This window comes from Haliotis asinina, chromosome 9, assembly GCF_037392515.1.
Source record: "Haliotis asinina isolate JCU_RB_2024 chromosome 9, JCU_Hal_asi_v2, whole genome shotgun sequence".
Lineage (NCBI taxonomy): Eukaryota > Metazoa > Mollusca > Gastropoda > Lepetellida > Haliotidae > Haliotis > Haliotis asinina.
Window position 1 is genome coordinate 9,383,009 of NC_090288.1, and position 24,736 is coordinate 9,407,744.

Here is a 24,736-nt window from a genome sequence, read left to right on the forward strand (position 1 = left end):
ATAACCAACTAGTAACACGGATACATATTAAGATAATAATTATTACTCCGATACTTTCATGTTTCTTTTCTATCAGCATATCTAATTTACTATTGTATTTGTTTGAATATGCGCGAACAATTCCAACACTCGGTTACATAAACTCTTTATATAATTCAATATTTGACATAATATAATACCAGTTCCTATTTTACATAAACCAGTAGCCTCGGTTTCAGATGAAAACATTGGCAGCAGCAAAATGGCGTCTGCCTTGTCAGAAGAAGAGTTTCATCGTATGCAGGTACCGTGTTTACTTTCTGCTTCGGATGTGTGCAGTAACAGTAACAGACAAAACTGTCAGGAAAATATTACATTACTTGGAGACGTGTTTGCGTAATACGGAAACTCAATCCCAACCTTTTTCCGTTCTAAATTTCTGAAAATCTAGTTTATTTTTGATAATTGCATGATCAGTGGTGACCTGATGGTATAGACTGTGGGGACCCTTTCATTACGTGCATAATTGCATTTCGCGAATCTATATCACTTTACATGTCCGCACAAAATCACGATCAAAGCTGGGCAATTTGCCGGGACACTCCGGATGACGGTAAAGATTTGTTCACAGAAAATCTAAACTTGAGTAGGCGTGGCATAGGCTGTCAAATTCTTTTTTGATGGAGAATTTTGACATGAAGACATTATCATTATATTATCACTTTTTGTATTGCACATTCTTCCAAATCATTATCAGCTTTCGTAAAAGGGCTAGAGTGCAGTTTACCGGGCGCGCGACCCGGGACTGCTGAGCACTCGCTAATGAGCGCGCTATAGTGATCTACTGAACTGTCTCACTTTACCGCGCTGATGTATCCTTAGGGTTAGGGACCCCCGCTTCTAGATCCTTAGGGTTAGGGACCCCCCCTCTAGATCCTTAGGGTTAGGGACACCCCCCTTCTAGATCCTTAGGGTTAGGGATCCCCCTTCTAGATCCTTAGGGTTAGGGACCCCCCTTCTAGATCCTTAGGGTTAGTGAGTAAAGGTTAGGGTTGGCAAACCTTAGATGCGATTATATCCATATATCCATCCACGAATCGAAAGTCAAACGATAAACGTCATCGTGTATCATAGCTTCGCTGGATTGGCTGCACAACATCTTGAAAACAATGCCTAGGTGTGGCTTCTCGCTTTGACGAATGGGTAGGCGGGGCCTAGCTCTGCGCATGCGCAGTAAATGAAAACAAACCATAATAGTTTGTTTTCATTCACTGCGCATGCGCAGAGCTAGTGGGGTAATGACCCGTTAAACGAGCACGAACTAACTGTGATCGCACCGGTGGTCCCGAGGTAGCGTGTCCGCTAATTAGTCTAATTAGAATCCCACGACCCCTGCTGAGAGCGTTCGAGCCCCGCCAGCACAGCGAAAAAAATCGGAAAAAGCGCGCCCGGTAAAGTGCACTACTCCCCGTAAAAGCTTTGGTGATTTTAGTGATAGTTTCCATGAAATTTAGACTCGTGTAACATTTGATTAAAATCTTATCGAGGATACTGTTTGTACTGTGCTGAAGTACTTGTTCCTTCATTGTGAGGGTATACTTAAATTTTACCATTGCTTGTGCTGTAATTGCAAATGATCCACTTGTCATAGCTCTACATGAGGGTCAAGATGCCCACTGACGGCAGTTTCAGTGAAATCCTGTGAAGATTCAGGTTAGGATTTGGCTTCAACAATCCATGCTTGTTAGGTCTGATGGTCAGGTTCATGACTTGCCTGATGCATGACATGGTATACTGCTTGTGTAGACAAATGCTTATGATATCAATAACTGGATTGTCTGGTGAATATTTACAGACCATTTTACATAGCTGGAATATTGCTGAGTGCAGTGTTAAATAGCAAACAAACAAGTATGAAATGATGCTTGTAATGTTCAACATAAATCTTTTTCAGCTTCAGCTGATAGAGCTGAGGACAACAAACTATGAATTTGAGGGCAAACTGAAGAAAATAGAGAGAGGTATCTACATAATTAGCATAATCTTTATAGAATTATCTAGAGGAGATCTGGATTTATTGTGTTAACCCTTGTTAATTCTGACATGTTCTGTAAGATGATGATTCAGTGTTTCTGAGAAATGTTTTTTCTAAAATTCTGTTCAAAGTGCCAAGGGCAAGCAGCAACAACATTGGTTTGTCATAAATTGGGAGTGTTGTCTTTTCTAATATTGGGAAATAAATTTTTTTATTACTTGCCCGTTGAAGATACTGCAGTGTAATATTTTCACTTCAATATTACACTAGTGTAATACCGCTTAATGTATGACGTCAAAATGGTTCAAAGTTGTGACGTCACAATGCTAATATTGATGTCACGATTTTACTAGACCTTGCTTGACTTGAAAGCTGAGTCCTCACACTGTAGGCCATTTCACCGCAGTTTCTGTCAATTTATGTTGGCGAGTAATAAACAGAATACTAAACTCGCTTCTGTGAAATACCATTTTCATTAAACTCGTTAAAGATTTAGTATCAAACTCGCTTTCGCTCGTCTGATACCAAATCATTAACTCGTTTAATAAAAATGGTAATACACGGAAGGTCGTTTAGTATCCTCTATATATTAAATAAGGTTGTAATGGGAAAGTTGATCTCGTTCTTTGTGTACAACAAGACACCTTTTCAAGAAGTTAACATTAGTTGCAAAGGGCAGTATGATTGTTAATTATATCCAAATATTTTCTGACTTTCTTCTGACTGGGGACTCAATAGTGATTGTCTAATTACTTGTAAAGTTTAAACAAGATTCATAATCATTGCTATTCAAAAGGCAAATGGGTAAAATTGTCAATGATTTGTGAAATGTGCACGTCTTGTGTTACAGAGCTCATAAATTCAGCTGAGAAAAATGAAGCACTGGAAAAAGAACTGATTAAAGCCAACAAGGTAATGTTTAAATGGCATGCATGCAAATATATGTTCATTTTAAACCATCTGATAGTCAATGACTGATAATACCGGTATGTCATCTTTCACAAATCTTATTTGTCTTTGGCAGGCAATCAGCAAGAGCAAGAAAGCTAAGGTAAGATCTCATTTTAATGCTTCTTGTTCACAAAGATCAAATGTCTGTCTCCAGGAAACAGGTTAAATATCCAAGTTCTAAATGGTCTTCGTTAATCCATGTTTGTTATAAGAGATGACTGAAGAAATGGGGTGTTCAAGATTGCTGACATGGTTTTGTATGTTGTTGTGTCAACATTCCTTATGTCAATGAGTTGATTGTGTTGACTTGATTTAGCTGAAATATTCAAATATTTATTGATAGCAGTGACGATCAAGGGCAGGGATGAATGTAGAATAACTATTGTTGATGTTGTAGGAGGTAGAGCTGCTTCTTCAGGAGAGTGATGGACTCCAGAGAAAGCTCCAGAGTCAGGAAGAGGAGTTCAGGCTTCAGAACCAAACCCTCATGCAAGAACTTTCAGCAGTAAGTAATGCTACATGCTGCCTTATAGTACTGTCAGATTTTTCCTTATCCTGACTCATGCTTATTTGCTTATCTCCTCCCTCTATGCGAAGATTGTGGAACACTTGAAATCCCTTCGTTTGAAGTGGACGTATGATCACACTCACCCACAGGAAGGATTCCCGTTTCCAGCCACATCCGTCACACGACCAACCTTGTTTGTCACTCTCTCCTCCATTGCCCTGTGAGACGCTTGGAGTCAACTTGAGTCCCAATATGGAGTTTAATATCCTTACGGTCCTTTAAACAAAATTTGGAAATATGGGGCTTTGGCCTGTTTTAATCATCATTACGATATGAAATTGTGGATAAATTTACATATTTTTTCTGTTGTTGAACATGTACTGATATGCATCATGTAAGATTACGTTTTCATTGATGCAATCATGCTCCTGGTGTATGTTATGGCTGTTTGCGGCTGTTCCCTATTAGTATGTCCTACTTGCGTGGTTATTTGTTCTTTCAGTGTTCACTGTGAACTTGGTAAAAATTTTGTTTGTATTTGTTTACCATTCAAATATATGCTAAAAAAAAATTGTACATATTCTCTTCCAAGTCGTGTCAGGAAATTTGATTCATGTGCTAACTACTGCTGATGTTCAGGTTTATAGTGAATCTCCAGACAAAACCTGGGGGTTCCGCTAGGATAATATGGAGACTAGGTCCTAGTCCCAGAAGAGGTCATTGTTAGAATCAGTCATCTCAACCAAAGACGTTGAAGTCATCTACATCCTCCAAGACTTGTCTTCAACTACCAAATACTACCAGATCATCATTGAAACAACAGACCAGCTCTTCTATGTAGTCCTTCAGCAATGATATCGCCCCTCCTGATGAAAGAAACGTCTACAACAAATCTTGACTCCTACTACCTGAGGTAATGAGCTTCAGGAAATCAGCGCAACATGCAGCATCTACTAGACCTTCATCTACAGCATCTACAATGACTCTGCAACCTTCAGAGAGTCTACTTTCAATGTAGACTACGACTAACATCTACACTCAACTCGTCTCATGCTTCTGCAAATCTACAGCCGCCAGTTGGACATGGTTAGTCATCAACAACTATTACGGTCACCTTGCATGATGATTCCACAGCTGCAGCAGGTTTGTCAAATGAAGAAGATCTTCACCATCAGCTGTAACATCTCGACACACATTAGACGATGCACTGTGTGAATGCTCCCATTCAAGAAGATCTTCACATCAGTTGTATCTTTCACCATGAGGTGTATCTCCTTGATGCAGTTTAGAAGATGCATTCTTCATCGGCTTGGCAAGGGCATGCACGTATCCTGCTATAGCAGCAAGAATTCACCGACTGCATCCCCTGATCGTCACAGACGTTGTCATTGTTCGTCATCTTCGTTTGATTTGGTCTCCACACACAGGCCTGTGTGGAAGCATTCACAGAATGACAACCACTCCAGGGATATACGCAGACATGAAGATCACTCTGATGTTCGGTGCAGGAATGACGTTCAACGTTGAACACTTTCAGACCACTCGCGAATGTATTCGCAGAACAATAGAGATGACTTATAGGAGAGTCGTCTGCTTACATAAAAAACTCCAAAAATCAAAAAACCCTCAGAGAGTACATCTTGGATTATAATTGGGCTAAACCTCACTTCACTGTAGTCCTATGACACCCTCACCTTCAAGATCTACTACGACTTGACATCTTGACCTTCCCTCCGATTACACTGATATGTACGGTATTGGACAACTTATCTAAGATTTCCCATACAGTGACAGAGTATCAGCATCAATGCATTAACTCTGCAACCTACAACTGACACAGCGAGTGCACTCAAGCACCTTCAGCTTTTCAGCAGGAAGGGTTCCCTGAATGCTTATAGTGTGTTTGACTTTTCAGCAGGAAGGGTTCCCTGAATGTTTATAGTGTGTTTGACTGAAAAGCAGACCAATGAATTGCAGGTGTTCGAGTAGCAAGTGTACAAGTGTCGACAAAGTTTTTGATTTATTAAACCTGTGCTGTGCTGTCTCCAGCCTTTCTCTCACACCTGGATGTCCCTGTCTCTGCACTCCTCCCTCGTAACAAACAGTGAACTGTGTCAAGATTTTTATGATAGTTTGTTTAACAACTTTTTCATTTTTAGGACAAAAATTCTGCAAAAACCTCACAGAGTTGGTACGATGTTTAAATTATGATAAGCTTTTCATTGAGTATTTTATATTTATTAGTTTTCGAGTTGGATTGCAATTCATCGGTGCGCTTTTGAGCCAAATGGACTATAGTCAGGACAATACGACTTGAGATACGAGTCGTCTTCACCATTGAACATGAATCTTCATCCTTCACAGGTGCATGCACACATGCATGAGTGAATGCATTTGAAGAATATGAACTATTCTATTAGACCAACGCGTGCAGAATCTGCCTATGAACATTTGCCTTTTAACACCAGAAGAAGATATTTGTACAGGTGAAGTGTTGCAACCTGTCATAGGAATCTTGACATACAGTAGCATTAGACACTAGCAGGATGCAAGCTGATCTATATATCATCACGCTCCACTCAGCGATCGCTTCACAAGAAGAGAAGTTCAGCTGGATGTGATTCCCCTGGTACTTGTAGTGAAGATAGTTGTACATATGAAAGGTCACAACTTGCCTTGACATAAATCTTGACATACAGTTGCATTAGACACTAGCAGGATGCAAGCTGATCTATATATATCATCATGTTCCCATCAACAGTCGCTTTACAAGAAGAGAAGTTCGACTAGATGTGATCCGCCTGTTTCATGGATGAATACTGGAAGATCATGGCTGTTACAGACCCCGAAGTTGGGGAAGTACTGGATGTCCTTGTATGGCAGCCAACAGAATTCATCGTGGTCTGACCAACCTCCGATTCTCTCAGATACTGTAAGCAAACAAGTATGATTCAGGATAAGGAAAAATATGTAATTTTCTGAAAAAAATTGATATTTTATACTTATCCTGACTCATGACGTCAAACCCTCCCAACTGCCTCACTCAGACACATTGGATTCTCTGGAATTCTTGTGTCATGCTTTTGGAATTACGGAGTGAGTGACAAACAGGGCTGGTCATGTGACCAATGTGGTGGGAAACGGGAGCTTTCCTGTGGGTAACTCTCATTATCTAGCCTCATGTAAGAATGTCGAGTTTTGACTGGTCCACGTGACTCTGATAAAATACCATGTACATCCATCACGAAATATCAATTTTATTCAGAAAATTACATTTTGATGGACTGTCGACTCAGCTGGCATGAAATACATGTGCTGTCTAGAGGCAAGGGAATCATCTCAAAGATATTTTATGCTTTTTCAAATATGTTGAAGTTTACTATTTGTTATGAGGGAGGAGTGCAGAGAAAGGGACAGCCATGTGTGCGAGAAAGCATGGAGACAGCACAGCACAGGTCATTGAATAAATATCTTTCTTGCCACTTGTTCACGTTCTTCTTGAATACCTTTCTCTGCACTCCTCCCTCATAATATACAGTGACCTGTGTCAATATTTTACTTATAGTTTGTTAAACAACTTTATTATAATTAAGACAAGAATTCTGCAAAAACCTTACAGAGTTGGTATGATGAGTTGATTATGATTAGCGTGTCACTGAGTATGTTGTGTTTATTAATTTTAGTTAGACTGCAATTCATCGGTCCTCTTTTGAGCCAAACAGACCATATAAAGCCATAAAGTTGTATTCTTCTTGGCTGATATGGTGGCTGAACTACATTCTGTAACATCCTGTTTCATGGACAGTGGTTCGAGTTACATTGCAATTCATTGGTCCGCTTTTGAACCAAACTGACTATAGACAATGTCACATCATTTGTAAATTGTTATGACATGCACTGTCACTTCTGTAATGAGTGAGTTATGTTTTATGACACTTTTTGCAATGTTAGAGCAATGTCATGACTGTGGAGACCAGAAATAAGCTTCACACATAGTGCCCATGTGGAGAATTGAACCTGGGTCTTTGGCAAGGGAGCCGTGAAGGTCCAGGATAGAACAGACTTTCGGCAACCCATGATTGCCATAAAAGGTGGCTATGCTTATCATAAGAGGTGACTGGGATCGGGTGATCAGACTCGCAGACTTGGTTGACACATGTCATCAGTTCCCAGTTGTGCAGAAACTAGAGTTTGTAGACACATTTTAGAGTTGTACCTATAATTTTTAACATGTACACATATTCTTTAGTTTGCCATCACATGACTGGAATATTGTTGAAAGCAGCTTAAAACAATACCCACTCACTCAGTTTGGGTAGTAGACTGGAAATACATTTACAGTGTTTTCCAAACTTGTATTGATTTCAGTAGTTTTATTACTAGAATGTACAGTTTTTGCCAGACCCATTCTTCATACTGGTGATTTAGTCACAGACTACCTAACTTTGCAGCTGGTAGCCAGAAATGAAGAGTTGGAAAAAGAAGCAACTGAAAAGCCACAAACAGGGGGAGATAACTCTACCCAGAAGGAATGTGACCCAGCTCTTGAGGATGAAGTGAGAAGGTTACAGGCTCAGAATGCAGTATTGCAGAAGAATCTGACTGGTGGGCATATACTGTGACTGTAATGATCATTGGCAAAAATATGAAAATTTCTGTGAGGTTTTCACAACCAACCAAATATTGGTAACTTGCATAAGCATTTGGGTCAACCCTGTAATGGACCATTCTGAATTTATGACTTGTTGGGTGGGAGGTGGTGGTGGCTGGGAAGAGAGCATGGACAAAGTAACTGGCTCACCCCCACCACACTGCATGTCATGTAGTAAATCAATGACACTCCTGATTTCAAAACTGAAATAATGTTTTATGCACAAAATTAATGATACTATAGTACATATGTGCAACGTTGATGACTCGCCCCTACCCTCCCTTTTCCCCAGAACAAAATGAATGGTCTCTGATGGTTCATAACATTCACTCACCCTTTCTCATTCTTTAAGTACAGGGGCCACTTGCACAAAACGATCTTAGAGCTACAATTATTGTAAATCCTTAAGATCTCGATCTTAGGCTTCGGCTACAATCGCCATCCTCTTGCTCAAAGCGTTTGTAGGCTAAGATCATTGTAAGTTACAATCAAAACTTACAATTGGTCGGAACCAATTGTAAGGAGCTAAGATAATTGTAGTCAGTAGCAAAATGGCGTTAAACTTAATGTCAGTTCACGCAAATAATTAGCTTTGGAGATTGCTTTTATATTGCATACAACTGTATGATTCGCCTTGACACTTCAACAACACGGAGAATGCAACATCGATTTAACGTCTGAAACACCATTATGTGAGGTAGTGAACAACATCATCGAGTTGATATCATAGAGTACAATTCTCACCCGATTCAGTGTTGGAAAAAGTATGAACGCCATACCTATTTGATAAACAAGGAAAGGATAGTAACGAAAGGTGTCTGCATGCGATTAGCAGTGGCCATAACCTTTTCAATAACTCAAGGGCAGCTAATTTTAGTTTTTACGCAAGATGGGAATGGTTTCCCTTTGCAGATTATGCCGTTGATATTGCAATCTGCCATACCGAAATACAGTGCATGTTCTGTTGTGACAACAGATATCCACATACTTCTTTTCAGTTAATGATTTTGTCTTAGTTTATCATTGAAATAATCTACAGTTGGATAATGTACAAAATTATGTTTTTTCTACTTGCAAAAATTGAATCTGACGAGAGACAAGAGTTTTAATGCATTTTAAATATAATACAAGTATTTTTCAAACGGGAAAAATACACTAGCTGGGGTATGTGAAATTTGCATAAAACGTTTTTTTTAACAAAGCGAAAAAATAATTATCAAGAAACACTCCCACAGTCTTGTCACACTTTCATATCTTTACAAATCTAATGCTTGTGGGATATATATGGGATTTTACACCAAATAACACCGATGCCAAACTGTGTTCAACTGACAGTCAGTGACAAATCATGGTACATTTAGGTGTTATATCATAAGGAAATTTTATTTATGTGTTATCTTTTAATTTCATGATTATTAGGTCAATAACTCAAGACCCAGTCTGTTAAGGTATTTGTTTGTATTTCAATATTTGCATAAAACATGATATTTCTGTGGTTGCAGTATCACATGTTTAGTTCATTAAATTATTAGAATGTAGAAAAATTAGAGAATAACCCTGAGGTACGAGTGATTATACATGTTACCTTCTACGTTATCTCTTCCTTCTTTAACTTTATTATTTCCTTCAAAGATTTGTGGTTTGAGGTTGTTTGGGGTTTTTTGTTTGTTTTTTTTTATTTATTTTTTTGTTTTGTTGTCATGAAAAATCTGCAAGGTGCGGTTAAAGAAGGAATGTCATTTGTGTGCAGTAACCAGTTCCATGTTGTATTTGCGCTGCATGCTATGCACACTTGAAGACAACTGTAGACAGGAGTCAAGTTTAAGAAATTTCTACCTCCAACGTTGAGGAGTTCGATCTTAGTTAAGATCGCGATCTTAAATCCATGATGTCTTGAGATCGTCTTTGTGCAAGTGGTTAAGGGCAATTGCATGGTGATTGTAAAGTTGATTGTAGGGGCCTAAGATTGATTGTAACTAAGATTGCTCTGTGCAAGCGGGCCCAGGTTTATTTCTACTATTGGTTTGTGTTGTTTTTCATAGTGTAATGTGATATGTTGATATTTTGTCTTTATCTTTCCATGTTTGAACAGCCGCACAGGAAAAATATGAGCAGCTCTTGAGTCAAGGAATGTCAGATTCTGGGCTTGTGACCGGTGTGCGAGAAGCTCCGACTGGCGATGAAGCCAACAGGTAAAAAGACATATTTGTTCTGCCAAGTACATTAAGAAACACAGAGAGTGTTACCTTCTTGTGTTGGTGGTTTGGTGTTTTTTCAGTGATTCAGAATTGTCAGATGACTTTAGGGAAAGTGCCAATGTGACCAAATGTGAACTCACTCACTCACTTTGGGGAAAAAGGATAATTATATGTAATGTGAAGCTGAACTAATATTGCACTAAATGAACCAAAACAAACAGGTGATCATAGTGTGAAACTGTCCATGTCTCAGTAAAAGTTTCATATGTGTATAGGTGCAGTTATATGTTTTGCAGTATTTTTAATTCTTGATTTGTCAGCATCTCTTGTGCTTGTAGCATTCACACAGTGTCAAATACCCATAAATATCTGGGTTAAAATTGATGTTTTCGTAACTCATGCTATTGATCACTGGTTTATCAGGTCTAGACTTGATTGTTTACAGATTGTTGCCATATAGCCTGAATATTACTGCATGTGACTGGAAACAGCAAACAAAAGTGTTAAAGCTGAAAAACATGCAGCTATTTGATTTTTTTTTAATATACTGTAACAAAGAGCAAGACAGAAACAAAGCAGTGTTAAACTTATCTTCCAGAGACGACATCCAAGTTGATGGACAGGATGCTGCAGATGGCGCTGTCAGCATTTCTGTACAAGATGGTGAGCATAAAATTGCTGTAGTGCCAGGGCCTGTGAGGAGTCCAGTGGTCAAGTAGCCACCAGATACCTGATGTTTTTCAAAAGAGCTGACTCCATGAAGGTCAGGGTATCGATCCACAAAGCATTCATAACATTACGACCTGTTGTAGCTTTATAGTTTATCCTGGGAGTGTCAATGTCATAGTGCTACAAATGTTTTGTGGGGACCCAGGATTAGTAGGGATCTTCAGCAACCCTTACTTTGTGTAAGAATCAGCTAATGTGATTAGATGGCCTGGCTTGATGATTTGTATTGTGCATGTTATCTAATCTCAGTTGTGTAAATTGACACTAAACATGATACAAATCCTCTGGCAGAGTGTATTTATAGTTTAAAGGCCACAGAGAGCTAAATATTTGGCTTTTGTCAATAGCTGTTTTTCTGAATCTTAGCAAGTGTTATGACATTATTACTGTCTTACAGTCCCTGAACTGCATTATTTCCCCGACCTTCCAGTCCTTTCTCCAATGCTAAGCCCTAAATGAAGCAAGTGTAGATTTCCTCAGGTTCAGGTTGAACGTTCAGGTTCAGAATCTCCCTTCTTACTGGGGCTTATTTTCAGTTTGAATTTCGACCTCCTCCTTCATGTATTGGTTAGCGCATCTGCCCAGAGAACAGATGGTTGAGGGACAATCGTTGCCCGCGTCAAACCAAGACATGTTAAAATATGGTATTTGTTCATCTTAGCCTGTGCTCAGCATTAATGGGTACAACAAGGACTGGTCGGCTCAGAGGCAGTATGTATCTGAGTACGGTATTTATGCTTAACTATTGCATGGTATCTTAATGAGCTATTGCTAAAAACACACCTGAAGTTGAGCAAGTACAAGCAACCACACATACACACACATGCATGTCGTCATGTGAGCAAAATATTCATTAGTGCAGTGTTAAACCCTGTTCTACCTCACCTTACCTTAATTTCAATTTGAATGTGCTAGTCTGTCATTATGACATTGATGTGAGATTTTGAACTTGACTGGCATAATTTTCTTTTAGATGTTGTATACTTCTTCGTGTATGCAGTTGTTGTGCTACACACTTTCAATGCCAGTTTTCAATGGGAGTAAAATATGATGATCTTAAAATATTGTTAAAGACATTTACACTATATTATTTCAGATAAACTACTCACACAAAACATTGGGCTCTACAAATTCTGCTTCAGTCAATACACCAAAAGTTCATGTATATTTTTGTCATCAAGGAATGGGGATAAGCAGACTGACTTTTCAATGTAGGGCTAGATTCTTTGTTGATTTGACTTATTGAAATGAATTTGGCATGTTAATGTGTGGACATGCTAGTCCTTTTCTTAGAACAGTGTTGTGAGCCAGGTTTCTGTTGTTTGTTGTTGTTTGAGAAGAGATACTTGTTTCAGGTCCTGAGAATGGTGAAAACAGAAGACTTGAGGACTTAGCTGAAGAATTAAGCAGTAAGTAGACTTTTGTAATGTATTTAGGACTCACTTGCTGCACTGTTTTCTTTATGTGTGCATGAATATGACCCCTTTTATGTTGTTCACAATATATAACTGTAGTATCAGTAGGTTTGTCTCTCCTGCATTTCAGAACTCAAGCTCAATCTGGAAACAGAATCAGAAGAAAAGAAGATCCTGAGGGATCAACTTACATCTTGTGAGGTAGGTTCAATGATTTATATGGAACTTCTAGGCCAGCCCATCAGCAAATTATCTTTACAAATTCCGCTGTTTTGAGTTATGAATGTTCTACTTCATGTTTTAACATGTACTGTTACCAACACTGTGACCTTAAACATTGGTGCCATGTCCATCAAGATCATCTTCATGTTGAATATTCCATGCCAGCTACAGTTGTAAATCAAAGACAGGTGGTGCAATTTCATTGCAATGAGGACATGTAAAGATCAGGGTAGAATAGGCCTTTACCAACCCATGCTTGCCATTAAAGGTGACTATGCTTATCATGAGAGGCGACTAATGGGATCGGGTGGTCAGGCTCATTGACGTGATTGACTCCTGTCATCGGCTCCCAATTGCACAGATCATTGCTTATTGTGTGGTCCAGACTCGATTATTTACAGACCGTTGCCATATGGCTGGAATATTGCTCACTCACTCACTCACTCATTGCAATGAGTTATCTTGGTCAAAGTCAAGGTCATGGTCCAGTACAAGTATTTTGGACTGGCGTTACATGGTGGTTCCTTTGAATATTAGAAGCTTTGATGAATTGGTGTTGAAGGTGCTGATCCATTTTGGCAAGTTAATTTCATTATTCAAATATTAGTGATGGTAGGTCTGTTGATAAGTCAAATATTTTAACCTTACAATGTGTATGTATTTTGTTCTTTTTCAGAAAAAGTACAAGGATCAGTTGATTACTCTCCAGGACGAAGCTGAAAAAGTGAGTTTGCATTTCTATACTTTCTCATGCATAATATTTGTAGGACTTGCTAATTTATGTGTCTTATGTGTAAACAGTAAGATCTGTTTAATGTGATACCATATGACTAGTTTTAGGCCTATTGTATCACAAATTATAGAATTTACAGGAATTGTATAGGTCAATGAAGCCAAGTGACTGAGCTGAAGTAAGAAATTCAGCTTGTTGCAGTGTTTGGATATGAACAGTATAGAGATACCGATCAATAAACATTTCTCTTAATTACAGGTAACTGAAAAATTAAAGAAGAAACAGGAAAGGTAAAAATATGCTGATTTTTGTTATGTTTTGAAGCATTTAGAACTTTAATGTCTTGCTGAAATGTCTTGTGATTAAGTAGTTTTGAAGCATATTTTAGCCCAATATTGCTAAGGGCAACAGTTTCTATTCTTAGTCATGCCAGGATCAGTCATAATCCCAGCTTCCACAGATTGCAGTCATTGTGTCGTTTAGTTGAATAAGCACTATACTCGCATTCTTTCGTGTTATCAAAATAATAAACATTTTTAGCCCTTGTTTCTGAGGGCCTGTACCCTCTCACAGTGCTTAACGTTGTCAGAACTGGAATGCTGTTCAAAGCAGCACTCACTCCTTGTCATCAGGTGATGAAGTTCCATTTCATGTTTCATTATGTGCTCTGTCTGGAGCATTTTGAGGTGAAATAAACCAGGAAGATTTTGTAATTACTGAAGATGTCCTTCACCCCATATGCAGTGTTCCTCACAGGTGTTTCATCTTGTTTCAGTTTTGTTAATTTACAATCTGAGAAGGAAGAGCTATTCAAAGAAAGCAAGTGAGTGATATAACATGAGGCCAGACGCTTTTTAAAACCAACTTTATTTGTCTGTTGACTCATGGGCTCCCTCCCTCAGCAAGTAGTCTGTATACTGCTGTTTATTGTGTTGACAGTTACATAGACAGAGTCTTTCATACAAATAAAATTTTCAGTGTGATTAGTTTGTCTGACAAAACATCCACTTGCAAGGTTTGAGATTGACTGGATCATTGGATGAAGAATTATTTGCAAAAAGAGATTGACTGGATCATTGGATGAAGAATTATTTGCAAAAAGAAATGGGTCCACATACATTTCATGCCGAAAGATAAATCCTACTAACCTTCTGCAATATGTATACCCGGGTCCAGAGTCATGTTAGTGAGTGTACAGATGTACAGATGTACAGATGTACAGATGGATATCTCTGAAACAGATGCAGATTCTCTGAACACAGTGAAGTTCAGAATAGATTTTACTTTGGTTTGTCCAGATATCAATCAATATTCACACCTCATCACAGTGCATTAGCGCATCTGATGCTCAGAATTGTTGCAGTTTATCACAACATATGTATTGTAAAGTTATTTATTAATGCTTATTATGACAGATGCAGTGAGAACAAAGGGAGATAATTTATACAGTACTTGCCAACTGCAGTCATTTTGTGTGATAAATATCCCTCTCTTTCACTCACTTTCAGATAATTTTTGTGGTCGTTTTCCACAATTTCCTCTTAGTGCTCATATCCACCCTGTTATCTGTCTGTGGCTGTTAACCGATATCTCCAAGGAGACTACAAGACCTGTGGTGTGTGTAGAAAGGAAAAGAATTGTTAACAGAAGTTTTAGATATGGCAGCCAATATTTCTTGACCATGTAACAATGTAACTGCATACTTAATGAACTCATAGCAATTCCAGATTAGAATGGTCCTTAGCAACCACTTCTGATAAAAAGGGACAACTCATTTTGTTGGTTATCTGTATGTTGATGGCAGGTCAACATGACCCAATGGCATGGTTCATTGCTCATAATATCAGTCACTTGATTATGGCTTAATTATTTACAGGCTGCTGTCACATACATTACTGCAGAGTGAGCTATTAAAGAATAAGTACATTGTTAAAGTTTTGCTTATACAGCAGAGCTATAAGTTGTATTACCATGGTTACAGTAAGAAGATTGAGGAGTTACAGTCAGCAAGGGACAGAGACCAGAAGTATTATCAAGACCAGATCAACAAACTGCAGCAGGAGATTGAGAAACTCAAAAAAGTATGTCAAGGGTTTAAATGATAACATAATTCAGTTTAATTTGAGTTGTGTCATTGTTTTAGTTTACGGTGTGGAAATAGCAGAATTTGTAACAGACACAATTCACATGTGTATGGAGGTTTGGCTGTAACTTTATCCAATTTGCACATCATAACAGAGTTAGATATGGTATACAAGATAATCCAGGATGAATGACAACCAGATCTTTAATCAATACAGTCTGATGAAAGTAAGCAGTCCTCATCAGATCAACAGATACAGGATCTACAGAGAACAGTGAAGACTCTTCAGTCACAGGTTTGTGCCTCTTGTATATCTGTCATTATGAATACCTCTTTAGTGAGTGTCCTGTAGACCTGGGGGAGCATTGATCTTCGGCAGCTCATGCTTGTTGTAAGAGCAAGGGGACCTGATGGTTGCTACATTAATCGAAACTGCTTAGATCAATGCTTTTAGTAATTAGTGGATTGGCTGGTCCTGTCTCCGTTGTTTAGAGATTTGATTGTAATCACAAAGTTATAGTCTTGTGGGAGTGGTTTAACAACAGTTTCTTCATTTCTGAAAGTGCAGCATGTTAGATGAGTGATTGCAATGTTTTTACTGTAATTCAGCTCAATATTTCATGCTGTGAAGATATTGACTGTTGTGTTGTCTCATGATATCAGGTTGATGCTGCTGGGATTGTGGGCTCCCAGCAGCTCCAAGAACAGAGCACCAGGTATGAGCAACAGGTCACAGAGCTACAGAACAAAGTGGAACAGCTGTCACAGCTCAGGGAGGACTTGCAGCTGCAGCTGAGGGTAGGAACACAAGACCAGCATCGTCCACTCTGTCTTTCTTCATTCATTTGTTCTTTTGTTCATTTGTTTGTTTGTTTGTTCTTTCATTCATTTTATGCATTGTGTCTGTGAACAAGGAGAATCTGGTTTATATTTGGTTACCAGATCATCTTTTAATTCTTTGTAGAAGGGACTAAGTTGTTCAATGGACTTTGTTGATTTCCCTTCAATATTCTGGGTTAGAACTGGTCTCAGAAATGTATGCTGGTTGTTAGGTGTGGCCAAGTGGATTGAGCAGTTTGGCACCATGATCATGTTATGTCACGTTACTCTCACAATATCAGTCACCAGATTGTAATGTTTAAGTTGAAATTGTTTATTTTTCCTAATCCTGACTCCTGCTTATTATGCTTGTTTCCTTCTATCCGAACATAGGGGAACACTTGAATCCTTTGAAGTTCCCTTCATTGAAGAGGATGTAAAATCAAAACTCACCCATGAGTAGCCTCCCTTTAGCCTGTGCATGGTCACGCAAATTAGTCACATGACCAGCCATGCTTGTCACTCTCTCCTTCATCACCCTAGAGGATGGATTTGAGGGCACCTGGGTCCTGATACGACACCATGTCCTTTTAGTTTTTGACCTTGCTCCATCTAAATTTCAGCTTTATCTGCTTTTTGATCTGTATATTTATATTATGTACCAGAATCATTAAATAGTACATATTTTAAATGTAGTTTTCTTGTATTTCATCATTTATGTTTGCAAATTGTTTGTGAAAACGTACTTGGGTTGTAAATACCTGTTGTCTGCAGCTGATCCGCATGTATATTGTCCATCTTGCATTATGGTTTGCTATTTCAGCTCCCGGTGTATTCTTTGAATAAAAAACAAAAAGAAAATTCAACTATCACAGAGTTCAATGGTTGTTTTAGTGTTGTTCGAAGGCGTGGCTCCTGGGGAGTCCTCTGCTACATTGGCAGGCTGTGTCCTCACCCCAGAAGAGATTGTCACCTAGCGAGATGTCATCCCTAGGGGGAAGAAGGAAGACGACAAGTCAGAAGACTTCGTCAAGCTCCCGTCGTGGTCCATCACAGAAGTCGAAGTCATTCTCTTTACAGAACATCCCTCCAGACAAAGCAGACGTTTTTGATGACCCCACTGATCCTTCAGTCTTCAGTCAGATATCTCTGCCTGCTACAACTGCTAGTGCGACAGCTACAGTTTCTACACCTGTGGCAGAACTTGGCTCAAAACCTACAGCCACCACTGACACAACATACAAAAACCTATAGCAGTGTCAACAGTCACAAGTGCAGCATTCATCGCAGAACTTTGACACAAGCCTGTTTATCTCTAACAGTTCTATGAGCAACCCCTTGAAGTGAAGGCTTCCAGAGTCTTCAAGTCTTCAACTGTGATATGAGTGGCCCTGCATGGCAGCGCTAAGCTACTGCACTGCGCTCAGGCCAAGTTTACAGTCTTCGAGATCTTCATGATGACCTGCATGAAGACTTGAGTGAAGACTCATGTGAATCTCAACAACGATGGTGAAGATGAAGACTGGCATAAAGACCTGCGCTGAGATCTACGTACAAGTGTACAGTCCAAGACGTGTTCATGAAACATGTTACAAGGTAGATATTGGCTATGCTGGATCAATTTGTTGCTGACAGAATCGGCGCACAGCTGAAACTAACATGTCGGATAATGTCCACATGCATCAAACGAAGTTGCTATAAAGTAACTAGTGGGACACAAGTACAGTGGAAGCTGTCTAAACCGGCACTCATTGGGACTGAAGAAATTATCCAGTTTAGACAATGTGCCATGTTGTAGAGCTGATGATAAATGTACAAGCCACCGATGGGACTGAGATTTTGTGCCGGTGTTGACAACTTGACGGATCGGACAGATGCTGGTTTTGACAGCTTTCACTGTATGTCTAAAACCACACACAGATGTCACAGGACACTTTCTTGACAAGTTTGTCAAGTGTGTTACCCCCAAGCTACAGAACGAAAGTTGAAAGTTTGCAAGTCAGCAGTGCCGTTTACTAGCTCCCATGGGGGTTGGGGTTAAAGGATGTATGTAAAATAAAGACAACTAGAGAATCCAGGAAGTGGCATGGCCCACCACCGATTCTGTCACACATAATAATCATGAGTCAAGATAAGGAAAAATATGTAATTTTCTAAAAAAAAATGATATTTCATACTTATCCTGACTCATGAGGTCAACCCTTCCATCCTCCCCTCTCATGACATTGTAGATTTCACTGTAAATTTGTGTGTTGAGCTGGTTGATTCAGAGAGAGTGACACGCATGTCTGGTCATGTGACTGATTTGCACGCTAATACATGGGCTAAAGGGAGGGTGAATGTTGATTTTTACATCCTCTTCATTGAAAGGAACTTCAAGGGATTCACATGGTTCCACTATGTTCGGTTAGAAGAAGGAGACAAGCATAATAAGCATGAGTCAGGATAAGTATAAAATATAAATTTTAATCAGGAAATTGGATATTTACATTAGATATTAGAATTAGCTTTCAACTGAGAGACCAGAGCTTCTGACTTAAGATGTGTGGTGGTTTATAATGACATAACTGTTGTGCAGGAGAGTCAGAAGGCCAGCCAGGAGACCCTGGACCAGCTGCAGGCTGCTCAGAAGGAGAGAGACACCGAGATACAGGCCCTACAGGAGGTCAGCAAGGTCAGTACAAGATCACATTGACAGCAAGTGTTTTGATAGCATTTGTTTGGCGTGATTTGCTTGATGGATAAATATTGCTGCATGTCTTTTGTACTTTTGTCTTGAACAGAAACCATTCTGATATGAATGAATATTACTTAGAGGAGTGTCAGAAATGTCCATTTTGCTTGGGATATACTTCATTATTTAGATTTGATCATAAAGACAAATGACTGCAACATTTAGCAGCATGTGATGCATGCAGCAAGAAGCAAAGTAGAAAGTAGTATTCAAGCCCTGTCGAACCAGTTTCAGATGCACATACTGATGAATAACTTTCAATACAGCATTTTTTTCCCTAAGATAAAAGACCTGTGAAGATCCCGGGGTAGAATAGGACTTCTGCACCCCATGCTTGTTGTAAGAGGTGACTAGTAGGATTGTGTGGTCAGGCTTGCTGACTTGGTTGACACATGCCATCGGTTCCCAACTGCGCTGATCGATGCTCATGTTGTTGATCACTGGACTGTCTGGTCGAGACTTGATTATTTACAGACCACAGCCATATAGCTGGAATATTGCTGAGTGCAGCGTAAAACAAAACTCACTCACTCCTAAGATAAAAAGGGAAAATAAAATTGACACTACTATGATTATGAGGAGATGCTGTTGGAAGAGAGCACATGTCAGATTGAGGCATGTTTGGACTCTTACACATCTTCGAAGTGACTAAACATGGACAGGTTGTTAGTGTGTGCTGAGCATGGATAGGACACCTTGATGTTATCTACGATTTGATGGAGATACTACTGGACTTGAACTGGACTCACTCATCTCTTTACTTCCTCAGATTGCAGAGAAGAGGAAGTCCCTGCTGGATGAGCTGGCCATCAAGTATCAAAAGGACTGTGATTCTCACCATGCCTACATCAAACAGGTGGAGGAGAAGCATGGGGATGAGGTGCAGGCACTGCAGAAACAGATAGAAGAACTAGGGGTAAACACCTTCACATGTCGCACTTAGCTCACCTGAGCGTTTGATATGTAGCTCACCTGAACATGTAATATAGACTAGGGATATCTGGCTGCCTGTTTATCAATATGCTCTCCATTACTTGTATAATGAACTGGAGTAAGTAAAGTCATGTGTAACTCTTAGCTCAACCTCATGAGTGACATGTACCTCACCTTCACAAGTGACATGTAACTCACCTTCACAAGTGACATGTAACTCACCTTCACAAGTGACATGTGCCTCCACTTTACTAGTGACATGTAAGTCACCCACTCAAGGTATATGTAGCTCACCTTCACAAGTGACATGTATCTCCACTTTACTAGTGACATGTAACTCACCTTCACAAGTGACATGTAACTCACCTACACAAGTGGCATGTGCCTCACTTTCACAATTGACATGTAAGTCACCCACTCAAGGTATATGTAGCTCACCTTCACAAGTGACATGTGACTGGAACTGACTTATATAGCTCACCTTCAGATGTAAACAGTAGCTTGCCTTATGTGAAATGAACGTGGGTTAAATACCTCAGGGTGTAGCTTGTAGCTCTCTTTTGCTTGTAACATTTAGCTCACCATCACTTGTTACAAAAACTAAGTCATGTAATGTTGCTCACTTCAATAGCTAGAATTGACATGTAGAATTATTGAACTCAAGCTTCCACTGAAGTCGCAGTGGCTGAGTGGGTTAGCCGGCTGACTTTGTGTGCTGTTGATTAGGCGCCTGACTCTGAGAGGGTGGGTTCGAATCCCAGATGGGACTGATCTTTACTAAGAAAGTGTAACCCCAAATATAACATATGCTAAATTTTAACACTTTCTAAATGGCATTGTGTAATCGAAACTCAACCTTTGTATTAACTGAGTGGAGAATGGAATTATGTCCTGTGTATGTTAAAGCATTCAGCTGAAGAAATAATATGGACTGATTCATTTAAACCATCTTTAATCTTTTCCAGCTAAGGTGTGATCAGTTACAGAAATATGAACATCAATGTGATGAACTCCACACAAGAGTTAAGTCCATTGAAGATGCAAAAGGCTGGTTGGAGAGACGATTGAAGGAAACAGAGGTGAGATGCAATTACTGTGAAGTCTTGTTAATCTGACCCCTGTTTATCTGACAGTTGGCTTTATCTGGCGCTTTTGTTGGGAACAAATTGAAGTAACATAATTTAGTCTCATTTATTTAGTCCGACATCCTCATTACAATGACAATTTGCAATGCAATGGAAAATGTCGGATTAACAAGAGTTGATTGTGTGCCTGTGTTCCCCAAGATAATTCCTGGTTAGAGAAGATCTCTATTCATTGGAGACACCCAAATGAATTTGGTAGTCGGTCAAATTGACTTAATGGAGAACTTGTCCTCATGTGTGACATAGCATGCATCTCTACTTATGATGTCGATCACTGGATTATTTTGTCAAGACTGAAAACTTTGATACCATGTTGTATAACTGAGTGCAGTGTTAACAACAATCTTCTCATGCTGAATCAGTTGAAACAATGTATTTTTCCTTATCCTGACTCATGCTTAATTGCTTATCTCCTCTTCCTGGCGAAGGTAGTGGAACACCTGAAATCCCTTGAAGTTCCCTTCTATAAGAAGCAGACGTTAAATTCACGCTCACCCATGAGTTACCTATGCTCCTGCACACATCGGCCATGATACTTACTTTTCTCCTTATTGCCTGACTTGGAGTTACCTGGAAGAAAGGCTTCATGGCGATGAAGACAACACATCTGCAGAATATTTATGTCACCTACGACATTTCAGAGGTCAGAAAGGCTCTACATTGTCTAATACTTGGCAGCTCTCAGCTCAGTTGTCACCATGGAAACGAGAGCCAAGGACTAAGGAACCTGAGCTTCTTGCCTTGCTGTGCTCCTTCAAGTTTGAAGATCAACAACGTAGATTTAGAGCTCCAGCATGGGATCTAAACTTTGTACTCCAACATCTCACAAGTGATGCATACGAGCCGCTTGATCGGACCTCATTTGAACTGCTAACTCAGAAGACGCTGTTTTTACATTGCCTTGGATATAGATGCACGAATGTCAGAAATTCATGCTCTAGACTTCGACCGCATGAGCTTTGATGCAAGTCATCAGCAGACAGCTCATCTGGGTCTACGATGGGATTTTATTGCGAAAAATCAACTGCCAGGTTAACTGGATAGACAATTCCACATACTGGCACTATCTTCAATTCTTCGACCCCATGATACTCAAGATTTATCATTATGTCCAGTCAGAGCATTGAAGACATACATCACATGTACCAAGTCTGGAAGGCAAAGCACTAGGCCTGTATATCCCTTTATCTACTGAGACAGTTACTGAAGTATCCCGCAACACTATCTCAGTGTGGAGCAGAGCTGCTATATTGAGAGCCTATAAAGCAGCAGGATTGGAACCTCTATGAGCCTCCAACCCACATGAAGTCAGAGCCTTGGCCTCTACACTAGCGCTACATGGGAATTACTCACCATGAACTACAATGGAGGGCTGCTTTTGGAAGTCAAAGTCGGTATTTGCCAGCCACTACCTATGAGACATAGTCACAGAGGATGTCTCTGGCATTCACCATTTGGGCCTCTTGTTGTTACTCAGCAACTAACAGTTCCCTGAGTTCACTCACCCGTTTTAGAAGGGAACTTCAAGGGATTTCAGGTGGTCCACTACCTTCGCCAGGAAGAGGAGATAAGCAATTAAGCATGAGTCAGAATAAGTTTAAAATATCAATTTTATTCAGAAACTTACATTTCTCAATAGAAGGAGAGTACAAAGTCAAAAAACAAGTTATAGAATGCAAATAGTTATCAGTAATACAATTCTTTCTGAATGTTTGATATTAAGATAAGATACTAAGTTAGTATCTCCATGAGGTGTTCTGTATCTGTTGCTGATACTGTTGTGCCCTCCCTGTCATCCAGGAAAACATGGAGCAGGTGAAGCGGAGTCACGAGGAAGTGATCAGTGAGATGAAGTCCAGCCAGGCGATGGCGATACAGAATCTCAGGTCAGCCCATGAAGAGGAGATCACTGCAATACATGAAAAAGAACAAATAGAAACTATGGTGAGTCTGTTTCTGTGTTGACCTTATTAACAAGGCCTTTTTTGTTCATTATACAGCCTTCACCATCTGGAGTCAACAGAACTTGAAACAGGTTGATCTGAATTGATTTAGACAAGTGTCTGTTTCTATTTTGCCCTTATTATCAGGAAGGAGATTCTGAATCAGGGAATATGTCAGTTGATTCAGACGAATAGAAACTGTTTCTGTGTTGACCTTATTATCAGGAAGGAGATTCTGAATCAGGGAATATGTCAGTTGATTTAGACGAAACTGTGGTATGTCTTTTTCTTTGTTGATATTATTAGGAAGGAGATTCTGCATCAGGGAACATCTCGACTGAATCATTAATAAAATGAATGAGAAGTTATTTTTAATTTGCTGATACTGCATTATTTAGAATCCATGTTTTCTAAGATAGTCAGAATAGAACTAACATGGTTGTATATAGTATCTGTATAGTTTTTAAAACGCAATCTCATTTCTATATCTGGAATAAAACTAATACCATCTCTAAGAGACACTATTATTATACAGATTAAAATTACAAATTTCTAGTAAATATTTTTTCAGGAATGGAAAACTAGGCAGGAGAGTTTATTGGAAGAAATTGGAAGCCAGAAAGAAAGGATTACATCTTTAGAACAGGTAACATTTTCTTTTAAAGCAGTTACTCATATCACAGGTAATGCTCAGGCTATTCAAAGGTTGAGAGGAAAGGTTTTTGTCAACTTGGACCTCCTTGCATATCTGTTGTATATTTGATCGCTTGAAGTGAGTTAGTGAGTGAGTTTAGTTTTATGCTGCACTCAGCAATTTTTCAGCTAAATCTCAGTGACCTGTAAATAATTGAGTCTGGACAATCCTGTGATCAACAGCATGAACATCGATCTGTGCATTTGGGAACTTATGATATGTCAACCAAGTCAGTTGTCCTGACCGCCTGATCCCTTTAGTCAATTCTTATAACAAGCATAGTTGCCTTTTGTGGCAAGCATGGGTTGCTGAAGACCTATTCTACTACAGATTTTCCCAATGCTATCTGGTTTATGTATTACAGTAGAACATGGATATAGCGAACACGGATATAGCGAACAAACGGATATAGTGAACAAACGGATATAGCGAACTAATATGGAAGTCCCGTCAATGGTCCCTTTATAATATCATTAAAATTTTATGTGAATAACGAACTCGTGAGTAGCGAATTAACGGTTATAGCGAACTGATTTCCTGACCCCTAGCCCAATTAATGACGTGAGTAGTGAACTCACTCAGTGTCAGCTCAGTGTCAACTCAGCGACTTAGCGGTATACATCAACCTTGTGGGCGGTGAATCAACATTGTTTAACCTCGTTGGCGGTGAATCAACATTGTTTGATAGTCATTAATTAATTAACAAAAGAAACACATCGTGTTTAAAAGCTTGACTTGTTAAACATGTTCTAGATAATGTATTTGAACAATGAAATCAGAATTTTAATGTCAATGTACAAGAATAAAAATATGTAGCCCATGTATATATGTGTCTCTTCATCTCTATAGCCAATATGGCGGTCAAACGTGAATAACGAACAACGGATATAGCGAACTAAATCCCTTGGTCCCTTGGAGTTCGTTATATCCGTGTTCTACTGTACTTAGTTCTTCAAGAGTAAGT

The 24,736-nt window shown here is 39.3% G+C and overlaps 1 protein-coding gene across 1 annotated transcript in view; it reads left to right on the plus strand.

Annotated features, from left to right (window-relative positions):
• Window positions 1-207: 207 nt before the first annotated feature.
• LOC137295571 (GRIP1-associated protein 1-like) overlaps window positions 208-24,736 on the plus strand; it is an 80,961-nt gene continuing 56,432 nt past the window's right edge. Inside the window, exons 1-21 of the mRNA XM_067826977.1 lie at window positions 208-283; window positions 1,934-2,000; window positions 2,865-2,926; window positions 3,039-3,065; window positions 3,363-3,470; window positions 7,925-8,078; window positions 10,217-10,316; window positions 10,921-10,985; window positions 12,407-12,460; window positions 12,597-12,667; window positions 13,365-13,412; window positions 13,680-13,711; window positions 14,197-14,244; window positions 15,403-15,502; window positions 15,722-15,799; window positions 16,168-16,302; window positions 18,902-18,997; window positions 19,827-19,973; window positions 20,956-21,069; window positions 22,936-23,079; window positions 23,650-23,724. Of these exons, the coding sequence (XP_067683078.1) occupies window positions 242-283; window positions 1,934-2,000; window positions 2,865-2,926; window positions 3,039-3,065; window positions 3,363-3,470; window positions 7,925-8,078; window positions 10,217-10,316; window positions 10,921-10,985; window positions 12,407-12,460; window positions 12,597-12,667; window positions 13,365-13,412; window positions 13,680-13,711; window positions 14,197-14,244; window positions 15,403-15,502; window positions 15,722-15,799; window positions 16,168-16,302; window positions 18,902-18,997; window positions 19,827-19,973; window positions 20,956-21,069; window positions 22,936-23,079; window positions 23,650-23,724 (1,767 nt within the window). The 5' untranslated portion in view covers window positions 208-241. The remainder of the gene's footprint in view (window positions 284-1,933; window positions 2,001-2,864; window positions 2,927-3,038; window positions 3,066-3,362; window positions 3,471-7,924; window positions 8,079-10,216; window positions 10,317-10,920; window positions 10,986-12,406; window positions 12,461-12,596; window positions 12,668-13,364; window positions 13,413-13,679; window positions 13,712-14,196; window positions 14,245-15,402; window positions 15,503-15,721; window positions 15,800-16,167; window positions 16,303-18,901; window positions 18,998-19,826; window positions 19,974-20,955; window positions 21,070-22,935; window positions 23,080-23,649; window positions 23,725-24,736) is intronic.